Source organism: Sinocyclocheilus grahami, unplaced genomic scaffold, assembly GCF_001515645.1.
Source record: "Sinocyclocheilus grahami isolate Dianchi unplaced genomic scaffold, SAMN03320097.WGS_v1.1 scaffold215.1, whole genome shotgun sequence".
In the NCBI taxonomy this organism is placed as follows: Eukaryota; Metazoa; Chordata; class Actinopteri; order Cypriniformes; family Cyprinidae; genus Sinocyclocheilus; species Sinocyclocheilus grahami.
In genome coordinates, this window is record NW_015505394.1 from 1,864,133 (window position 1) to 1,875,803 (window position 11,671).

The window sequence follows — 11,671 nt, forward strand, 5'->3', positions numbered from 1 at the left end:
TTTTTTTTTCTCATTTTGTCTCTCATAGTTGAGGTATACCTATGATGAAAATTACAGGCCTCTCTCATCTTTTTAAGTGGGAGAACTTGCACAATTGGTGGCTGACTAAATACTTTTTTACCCCACTGTATATATATATATATATATATATACAGCATTGCTATTTGCACTTCTGGTTAGATGCTAACTGCATTTCATTGGCTCTGTACTTGTACTCTGCACAATGACAATAAAGTTTAATCTAATCTAATCTAATCTAAAAACAAGAAAATCTTACCGACACCAAACTTTTGAATTGTAGTATAGGTGTGATATCTCAGGACCTTTTTCAGTGATGTATGTTAGCTATAAAGAGAAAAGCTGCAGAACACAGGAAACTCCCAAAATAGATGCTGCTTAATAGATTCCGGTACTTGCAAGGCTGTGCAATACCATATATAATAATTACACCATAAAAAGTGTGCAGTAACCTATTGAGAAATGCATACAGGGATGATGAACTGTGTTCATTATATGTAATATTAATTGTTTTTTTGTTTTTTTCTCAGTGGACCTAAATGACATCGGCTTCAAGTTCGTCAGAAAATGCATCAACTTTGTGGAAACAAAAGGTACCATCACACATTAGACTAGCAAGAATATCAGTTACTTATTTTAGTTTGTCACCTGTTCTCAAATGACTGACACACTGCGGTTTTCATGGCCACCATATGCTTTAATCAGAGATGAGAGACAACACAATGCCACTATTTATTGGATTCATGTCTCAAGTGCAGCCAGCAGAGGGCAGCAGCACACCATTTGTGTTCACATCTGCGGATACAGCGATTTGAGCGAACTCTAGAGAGAAAACATTCTTTTCCAGAATGTTTTTACTGCAGAACTGTGGCCAAAGAACCAGAAACACACACACACTGAAACATACCGATTTTTGACAATAATATATCATATAAATTAAAAGAAAAAACAAGTGATATAAATTGATAGCAGATGTGTATATGCTCTCCCTCACATTTTCTCCCACATGGCAAGTCATTTGAAACCTGGCTGTAGCATTTCCATGGCTGTTATAGTACGGCAGTAAAATCGTGAAGAGGCCGTTCATGCACATTAAAATGCATGATTACACCATTGCGTTGACTGCGGGAGCACCGAGCACTAACGGCTCTGAAGCGCTGACCAGTCTCTGAGTGTGCCGTTACTCAGATTTCCCAGACGTTTAAGACCAACCCTAATGTCAGGCACAACGTGGTGTATGTTAACAATCAGTAAACTCTGGCAAGCTATCGTTTGGGGTTATTGCACGTCTAATGATGGCTGAGCGTGAACTGAAAGTGGGCCAGTTCCACCGCACGTTTTCCAGTAGAGCTGTACTTTTCCACTGTGGACACTGGCCCCTTTCTTTCTCCTTCATGGCAGGTTCTCCAGTTTTCTCAGTCTATAAATCATGCTTTCTGTCTCCCTTTCCTCCTTTTTTCAGTTTCTCTCTTCTTCTCTTTCTTTCTGGCAGGGCTGACTCAGGAAGGAGTCTACAGGACTGTGGGCAGCAACATTCAAGTACAAAAACTTCTGAATGCCTTCTTTGGTGAGGAAATGGCCAAAAGAACATCTGCTTTATGTGTGTGTTTATGTGTGTACAAGAGGAAGACATTCGAACATGCTCTCACACAAACATGCACTCATTGTGTTTCTAAAACTTGTAAACCAGATTTATACACAAACATTTACAACCAAATATACAAACATACTTTATTTCTTGTTAAGAAGCTAATCGTGTTATCATAAATTTATTGTCTCATAATTCTGAGTCCAGAATATTGTGGCGTGTTTAATATCTGCAGTGAGCTTTGTGAACTTCCTGAGTTTTTTACTCCGTGGAAACCAAAGCAGAGATATACGTCCATGAGAGCGTCCTTGAGCTGTTACAAAATCCCTGACACATATTCAACAACAGTAACAACCATCTGAGGAAGGCCGTTTATCTCTCTCTCTCTCTCTCTCTCTGTCTTCATCTGTCCTCCTCTCTCTGTAGACCCAAAGTGTGCAGCAGATGTAGATTTCAATTCCACTGACATGGACATTAAGACCATCACTAGTGCTTTGAAATTCTATCTGCGGTGAGTTAAGCACACATGATTTTATTATGTTCAAAAAAAGTTTTTTTTTTTTTTTAATGTGTGCTGTACATTTGCATGCTTTGCCAGAAAGTGTGCAGCAGATGTAGATTTCAATTCCACTGACATGGACATTAAGACCATCACTAGTGCTTTGAAATTCTATCTGCGGTGAGTTAAGCACACATGATTTTATTATGTTCAAAAAAAGTTTTTTTTTTTTTTTAATGTGTGCTGTACATTTGCATGCTTTCCCAGGAGTTTGAGTGAACCACTGATGACCTACAGCCTGCATGGAGAACTGATCTTAGCAGCAAGTATGACGACGAACACACACAGACAAACACTTTTATGTGTATGTGTGTATTTTCCATCTCTTTTGTGGGCCAGTTTTGTTCAACTCGAGCGAAGCTCTAAAAAAGGGGAAAAACACAAGTCCAAGTGCACTGTTTGCTCTTTCAGTTGTACACAATACTATATCCCACATCAGTGATCCTCAACCATGGATATACAGTGGGGAAAAAAAGTATTTAGTCAGCCACCAATTGTGCAAGTTCTCCCACTTAAAAAGATGAGAGAGGCCTGTAATTTTCATCATAGGTATACCTCAACTATGAGAGACAAAATGAGAAAACAAAATCCACAATGGGTAACTAAGCAGGTTCCAGGGGGTCCTTTTGATTATGCTTGGCTAACCCTACAAAACAAAAGACCAAGTTGTATACATTTGAATGACACTGATAACAGAATGCACTACCGTTCTTTGTGAAATGAATACCTTTATTCAGCAAGGATCCATTAAACTTATCAAAACTGACAGTATCGACATTTATAACCTTACAAAAGATTTCTTCTTCAAATAATAGCTGTTCTTTTGAACTTTCTATTCTTCAAAGCATCCTGGACAAAATGTATCATGGTTTCTGCAAAAAATATTCGTAGCACAACTGTTTTCAACATTGATAATAATAAGAAAATCACAGGAATAAATTACATTTTAAAATATATTAAAATAGAAAAGTTTAATTTTAAATTGTAGTAATTCTTCACAACATTACTGTTTTTACAGAATTTTTTATCAAATAACTGCAGCCTTGGTGAACATGAGATTCAAAAACATAAAAAAAGACAATTCCCCAGCTACTGTTAATAATGGTATTTACCGTTTTGTATTATATTTTAATACTTTATATACAATGCACACACACATATTTGTACCATGAGTTTATGCGTTGTGTCATCCTATAGGCACTCTGTTACAGGACAGTCTGGAAAACTTTGTAAACTTCTTTCTATTACTTTGTGGTTAATAAGTTATGTATTACATGCACAATTAAATAGAATTCTGAATTGTCAACCGAAGCAAGATATTGCAGTATTGACGGGTACCCTACTGTTTTTATTTTACAATGAATAAATTTAGCCTGGGTAAATTGCATCTTATTTATGCATTCAGACTTAAGTTCTCTGAAAACCCCTGTCACAGTATCTGAGTGCCTGTGCTCACGCTGCTGTAGTCAAGCATGCAGCTGACCGAGTAAAGGGCCTTTTCAAGACTGACATTTACATGGGCATTTAATAAAAGCATCATTAAAAGAAAAATATGTGTTGATAGATTAATCTTTTGTAATGTTTGACGCATCATGTCATTATCCAAACTGACCTGCACTGCCTGTATTGTACTGGCTTTGCATAGTCTTTCCTTTTGTTTAAAATATTAAGCCACTCGAGGACGTTTTTACAGTAATTTTACAAAGGTGATGGGTATTATTAGGTCTAAAACCCCTTAATCTTGGTAAAATGCACAGCTTCAAGTGACTTCGTTAAAATGTTGCCAAAATGAATACGAAAGAAGATGGCAGTGTTTAATAAATAGATAAATTTAATTACTAATAATATTCAGAATAACAAATTCTGTAAAAAGTAATATAGTCCATTTAGCATTATTGTAGGCTGTGTAGGGTTGCCAGCAATGTAGCATATTAATACACTTTAGAATGCAACTCATCTAATCAGAAATTAAAGACAAAACCGTCCGTTTTGAGGCGTTGTGTCTGCATGAGTTGAGTGTGTGCCCAGTTTTATGTGTTTTCAATGAATTGTGTCTGAAAAGTGCTGTATTGTAATCCTCGCATAGTAAGATTAAAAGCCATTAAAGCAGCTTTGATTATTATAGCTTGTCTGCTTGCTTGTGCTCAGATTACACACAACTAAACAAACTCAGTAGAGCAGAGGAAAGGGCTACACCTGCCGAGGGATTAACGGCTCGCTGTAATGTGCTTTACTCACTTGGCCCAAATGACATCTCGGTCTGTCGTGTTGTAGAATTTCTTCACATTTTTTATTTTAAAGATGTCAAGAGAGTTTTGTCCGACTCTTTCAAAGATGCTACAGCTTCTCTTAAAAACGCTGTACACAGTTCACAAGTACACGTTTTTGCTCCGCTCTTTATAAAGTAGCTTTGTTACGCTTCGCCACAGGCTGTATTTTTAGATAAAGCTGTGTTTATCCCATAGTTCACAATAAATGTGTCAGTACTGATCCTTTTAGGATTTTACAAGTTATCTTTGGACAAGTTGAAAGACGTTCAGCAAACTGCCGTGAGATGTCTGCAGCAAGAAAAGAAAAGCCACTAGCTTGCTAACACAATCAATCAGCTCTATTAGTCTTAGTGTAGACTGAGAAGTGCACTGACTTGCACTGTCTGCTTTATTCTGCCTTTACGATGCATTCTTTAAAGTGTTTTCCTTTGGTACCTTGTAATGGGGGTCATGGCAGCGAGATGTAGCATGAACGGCTCTTTCCATGGGTGCGAGTCAACACAGATTGTGGCACAACAGTTATGTTAATAGAGCAATCTGTGGATCATGTCCATCTATAGTGTGTGTGTGACTTTTCCTACATTTTTTCCCCAGAGTCGGAGAATCTGGACTATCGGTTAGGGGCGGTTCACTCACTTGTTTACAAACTCCCAGAGCGGAACAGAGAGATGCTGGAACTACTAATCAAACACCTGGTCAGGTAACACATACACACATAACACAAGCAGGCATGCGTGAACACAGACGTGCTAATGTTGAAACACACACACACACACACACACACACACACACACACAGGCGGACTGTGGTTTTTCTAAATGCTACCCAGCTTGCTTGAGTGTGTACCTTTATAATTATATATTCAAACTGTGTTTTGATTAATGTGACAGGCTGTGTATGTGAAAGTGTGTGTTCTAACAAACCTGACAATAAATCACTATAGCTCCATGTCTCATTTTTTTTGTGTGTGTGTGTGTATGTGTAAAATATCTTAAATAAAACATACAGCATATTCACATAAATAGCTTGAACTTTATATTTAACAAGCTCATATACTAAATAGAAAATTAGGATTACATTAATAATGCATTGGTAAGATTTTTGAAAATTTTAAGGCTACATTTATTTGATCAAGAGTACAGTGAAAACAGTAATATTGTTATTAAGTAGTGAAATAACATGTCCCATTATCAATGTTGAAAACGTTTGTGCTGCTTAATATTTTTGTGAAATATAAAGTTCGAAAGAACAGCATTTATTTGAAATCATTTGTAATATTATCTTTACTGTAACTTTTGATCATTTTAATGCATCCTTGCTGAATAAAAGTATTAATTTCTTTTAGAAACATATATTTTTAAAGTATTTTTATATGTGCCAGAAAATATATTTATGAAATCTATATGAAATCCTCAATACATCACAGTAAACCAAACATTACATTTTAGAAGGCATAAACACATTTATATGATTAACGAATGTACAATCCAGTGACAACACCGCACTGGCCCAATAAAGACTTCCCAAAACTTTCTCACCCTGGCCATGGGCAAGTGGGCTTATTATAATGAGCCCTGCATTATAATAAGTAGCAGACACTGCAAGCATTATTTATCAGTTTTATCCAAAGTTATTCAGCATTTATCACGGGGATAATCCCTACGTCCTATCCAAAATCTCACTACATTATCTCTGTGTTTTTTTTTTAGTGTTTGCAGCCACAGCAGTGAAAATCTGATGACCGTGTCAAATATGGGTGTAATATTTGGCCCCACTCTCATGAGAGCAGAGGAGGAAACCGTAGCGGCCATGCTGGATATTAAGTTCCAGAACATCGTCATGGAGATCCTCATTGAGGACTACTGCAAGGTCAGACCTTTCCATGCCCCTTTCCCAACGATCAGGGGGACAGTTTATCTCTGCATCTATTTTTATACAAGCAAAACGCTCAGACAGAAAACAGGTTTCGAATGAGAACTGCTGTATTTGTGCTGTAAAATATTTTGTAATCAAAACAAAAATGCTGTAATTTATGAGAGATTAATTTCAACAATATCTTCTCACATTTTCAGTGGCCTTAACAGTGACATAGATTGATGATGTCTTTTTTTGTAATTACTGCCGTCTCTGATGTTCGCAGATCTTTAAGGGTCCTCCTGAAGAAACCATACCGCCTCCTATTCCTCCTCCAAGGGTGACGCCACGGAGACGGCAGCCAATCACAATCTCAAAACGCCCACCTCGTCTCTACCCCGGCCTTCAGCCTCCAGTTTTTGAGCGTAAATAGCCTTCAGAAAGATAGTCATCATCATCATCATTGTCATCCTCATCATCACCATCTCTTCGCCATATAATGCATATTTTTTTACCTTATCAGTGAAAATATGAATTATATTTTTAAGAATTTATCTTTAGCATAGATGAAAATTGATTTTTTTACATTTTCATTTTTTTTAATTGTTTTTTTACTTTTAATATATAAAAAGATTACTTAATTTTTTAAAGATCTATGCAGCTCCGATAAGACATACTATATTATGTTTCAGATCTATATGTGTGTATATATATATATATATTTTTTTAATTATTATTTATTTTTATTTTTTTATTTTTCTTCCATTTTTTTCTGCTTTGTCTTGCATGTTCCTTTTTTGCTTTTACTTTTTCAAAACAAAGCCTGTTTTTGTGCTGCAAGCTTAAATACAGTACACACACCTAAACACTGAAGTTGTGAGCAGGCGCACACACACACACACACACATAACAGCTCATTGGGTTTCATATGTTCTGGAAGGGACCTTGGACTGGATCTGTTTCTCCTTAAAAGGGTTTTCTCTAAATGAAGAAAATACTACCAAACCTCCCTGATCTTCCTGTCTCACACACACACACACACACACACACTCTCCTCATGTGCCAGTTTAGAAGCCCCTCCATGCACATTGTGAATTGTATGATTAAATCTGCAGGATCTTGAGGTGTGTGTATGCATATGCATGTCTGCTCTGATAAATGTTCGTTCTCTGACGTGTTGTCCTCCCCTCATTGTGAGCCCTGTTATGTAGTGTTTAACAACAGGCAAGCTAGTAGTACACTCACTAGAGCATGAAAACGAAACAACTACCTGCCCTTGTGCAGTGTGTGTGTGTTTGTGCATCAGCACCAATGGGTCTGCAAGTGTGTGTCTTTGCCCGAGTGCGTGCGTGTGCACGTGTGTTTTTTTTAATGCGTGCATACGAGTGTTGGTATGCCTTCGTGTGTGTGCTACCCAGTGTGTCTGAGAGCTAATGCCTGCATGCGTTTTACGACTCAATCTGTTTTCCATTGGCTTTGGGACCTTTTTTCTCTAATAAGCTATTTTCATTATTAGCATCTGAGCCTTTTTTCTCCCTCTTGATCAAAAACAAATGTACATTGTATTAAACCATTAATATGACTCTCTGGTTCATTTGTATATTCATGAAATTTTAGCTTATTAAAGCATGCTGGATCTTTGCTGGTTCAGATCAGTGGAATACATTTTTTCCCCTTCTGTTGTATATTTCAATCCAATCATTAATATAAGTAGATCATAACGGCTCGTTTCCTGTTTGTTGAATTAAACGGTGGCGGGATCTGTGTGTTTGTGCATGTGTGTGTGTGTGCCACCTGTTGTTTCATTGAATCTTGGATTGTGCATAAACTTGGCCCTGTGTGTATGCGTGTTTCTGTGTTTTTGTTGAGAATACAGATACAGTTATGGAGTATTAGGAGCAACTGTGTGTGTGTGGGAACCCCTGCCAAAATACGAATGTGTTTGTGAATGTGTATTCATGCAAATGTGTCCATGTCCAGTTTGGCTAGCTCACACACAGCTGGTTGTTTTGACTGATGCTGTTCACACACACACAGCTGTTTTAAACTCTTGTCCTTGGTTCTCACATGAACAACTTTTTTTTATTTTTTTTTATATCAGACCTGTTCACAAACTAAACTAGAGTCAAACCAGACTGTCAATCCGTTTGTCTTTCATTCATACCTCATTTCAAATCTTTTTTCTTTTTTGATCCCAGATTCATATTTTTTTCTCAGTTAAATAAGCAAAGTCTATAAAAACACCTTTCCCTGCATTAAAACCTTTTCATTGTATGAAAGAAACATTAGAGTCTGGTTTAAATGCCAGTACTGAAGATAATTTGTGCTCTTAGATATATACTAAATGCAGTTAGCTTTTACCATTTCAAGGTAATAATGCTAATTCCACACAGCAGAAAATGTCATTTCTTTATAAAGAGATCATGAAAGTCGGGTAAAAATCGTCAGGCTTTTCAAAAGATAGTCTTTGACCGTATGACTTGAGCTGATAACAATCAGCGTGTTTGAGTTAAGCCGTTCATGGCTTCTAGACACTTTTTCTTTCAGTTTAAAGCTTCCATTATGTTCTGGTTGTGTTGAAGCTGTTGGAATGAAATGACTCATTTTGGGTAATTTGATTTTGACTAGTTCAGTCTTTATTGGCTTGTATTTCTCGTATTGTGGAAACGGAGCATCTGTCGAGCTGTTCTCTTTATTTATTTATCGTAACTATCACAGTCTCCTGTTTTTAAGCCAAAACTACAGGAACAGGACATTTAAAATTTTAACGACACCCCTGATACAATCTCCCCTGTGGGGAATGTTCAGGGCTAAACCCTTGCAATTGGGCTTCTGACCTGCCTAATGTTTAGTAGTGTTTTATCTAAACTGCCTGCATTCACCGACTCTTTGCTTTGCAGGGCGAGAGCAAAATGGCGCCACCCACAATGATGGTGAACCCGAGGGCGATACCAGCCTTACCAGTCCGTTTCCTCATCAAAGAACAAAACTGGCACCTCCTTCTGTCTCTCCTCCATCCATCCCGCTCTCGTCTCCGACGTCTCGGAAGCCTGCTCACCCCAGACCTGCTCTTCGGCCCTTGGATTCTGATGTCAGCAGGCTTGAAGTTAGGATACAGGATGGTCAGAGGTCGGACGCCATGGTGACGACCAATGGGGAATCAGGAGTGACAGTGAACCGAACTCAATCTTTTCAAGGAAGGAGGCCACCACTCAGAGGAACAACTGGTAAACAAGCAACACACATGGTCAAACTATTCATCAGTTCATTTTGATGTTTTTGGGGGACCCTAACATCAAACATTTCAAATTACACATTATATGTATATGTGTGTGGGTATATATATATTAAGAAAACCTTATGAATTTGGCATAATCTTACATTTATTTTTGCAAAAGAATATTTTTACAAAACCACTTCACAATTTATACATTTAAAAACTTGTCTGCCAAAAATCAAAGTCACTTGATTCAATGAACACTCAGCCAAAAAACATAAAACGGAAAACGATATCATAGAGAGGACCCTTGCAGACCCCCATGACTGTCAAGGCCAGTAAGTCTCTCAGTAAGTGTCTCTTATATCAGATAATATGATGTTTTTATGAAAAGGCAAGATTATTTCAGATGACAGACAGATAATTTTTTGACTCCTCAAAAACATAATGATATTTATAAAAGTTATTAATTCTTGATATTGGTAATAAAGCACTTAATACTTTAAAAATACCTTGAAAATATATTTTAAATGTTTTTGAAAAAATTGGAAGATGTATACTCACTAATTTGAAACATTTTATAAAATATAAAATATTACAAATATATATATATATATATACAGTGGGTACGGAAAGTATTCATGCATAAATATGACCCAAAACATCATTAGATTTTCACACAAATCCTGAAAGTTGACAAAGATAATCCAGTCAAACAAAGGAGACAAAAATTTATACTTTGTCATTTATTTATTGAGAAAAATTATCCAGTGTTAAAAGGGTCATAGGGTGCCCATTTTCCACAAGTTGATATGATTCTTTAGGGTCTTAATGAAAAGTCTGTAACGTAGTTTGGTTATTCATCGTGAAACTTGCTAATTAGCACATTATTAGGAAAGCCGATTTGCAAAGATTCATTCTTTACTAAATATTATACTCACTTCTTCTGTAGATGAGGCTGGATCATGAATGATTCACGCGAATATAGACACATCCTATGACCCCTTTAAATATTTGTGAGTGGCAAAAGTATGTGAATCTTTGCTTTCAGTATCTGGTGTGACCCCCTTTTGCAGCAATAACTGCAAGTAACTGCTGATCAGTCCTGCACAATGACTTGTAGGAATTTTAGCCCATTCCTCAGTACAGAACCACTTCAACTATGTGATGTTGGTGGGTTTCCTCCTATGAACTGCTTGCTTCAGGTCCTTCCATAAAATTTGAATTGGATTAAGGTCCGAACCTTGTCTTGGCCATTCCAAAAGATTAACTTTGTTCTTCTTTATCCGTTCTTTGGTAGAAAGACTTGTGTGGTTGGGGTCGTTGTCTTGCTGCATGAACCACTTTCTCTTGAGATTCAGTTCTCGGACAGATGTCCTGACATTTTCCTTCAGAATTTGCTGGTATAATTCAGAATTTATTGTTCCATCAATGATGGCAAGCCGTCCTGGCCCAGATGCAGCAAAACAGTCCCAAACCATGATACTACCACCACCATGTTTCACAGATGGGATAAGGTTCGTATGCTGGAATGCAGTGTTTTCTTTCTCCAAACATAACGCTGCTCATTTCAACCAAAATGTTCTATTTTGGTCTCATCCATCCACAAAACATTTCTCCAGTATTCCTCTGGCTTGTCCACATGATCTTTAGCAAACTGCAGATAGGCAGCAATGTTCTTTTTGGAGAACAGTGGCTTTCTTCTTGCGACTCTGCCATGCACACCATGGTTGTTCAGTGTTCTCCTGATGATGGGCTCATAAACATTAACATTAGCCAATGTGAGAAAGCCTTTAATTGCTTAGAAGTTAGCCTGCAGTCCTTTGAAACCTAGTGGACTATTACACGTCTTGCTTTTAGAGTGTTCTCTGTCTGACTGTGGATTGCTGGAGTCCAAACTCTTTAGAGATGGCTTTGAAAACTTTTCTAGCCTGATGAGCAACACCAACTCTTTTTCTCTTTTTCTGAGAGATCTCATTTGTTCGTGCAATGATACACTTCCACAAACATAATCAGACTTTGATAAATCCCTTTTCTTTTTTTCTTTCAGGGCAGGCAATGACACCTGATAGTCATCTCACTGATTAAAAACACCTCCAAAAATGAAAATCACCAACTTTTGTCGCTCACAGATATGTAATATTGGATCATTTTCCTGAATAAAT

At 37.2% G+C, this 11,671-nt stretch overlaps 1 protein-coding gene across 2 annotated transcripts in view; it reads left to right on the forward strand.

Moving 5' to 3' along the window:
* Window positions 1-11,671, forward strand: part of LOC107596162 (oligophrenin-1-like) — a 45,172-nt gene that overhangs the window by 18,705 nt on the left and 14,796 nt on the right. For both annotated transcript variants that reach the window (XM_016286833.1, XM_016286832.1), the window contains exons 13-20: window positions 549-611; window positions 1,511-1,585; window positions 2,033-2,117; window positions 2,373-2,431; window positions 5,030-5,135; window positions 6,145-6,304; window positions 6,576-6,714; window positions 9,190-9,516. In XM_016286833.1, the coding sequence (XP_016142319.1) occupies window positions 549-611; window positions 1,511-1,585; window positions 2,033-2,117; window positions 2,373-2,431; window positions 5,030-5,135; window positions 6,145-6,304; window positions 6,576-6,714; window positions 9,190-9,516 (1,014 nt within the window). The remainder of the gene's footprint in view (window positions 1-548; window positions 612-1,510; window positions 1,586-2,032; window positions 2,118-2,372; window positions 2,432-5,029; window positions 5,136-6,144; window positions 6,305-6,575; window positions 6,715-9,189; window positions 9,517-11,671) is intronic.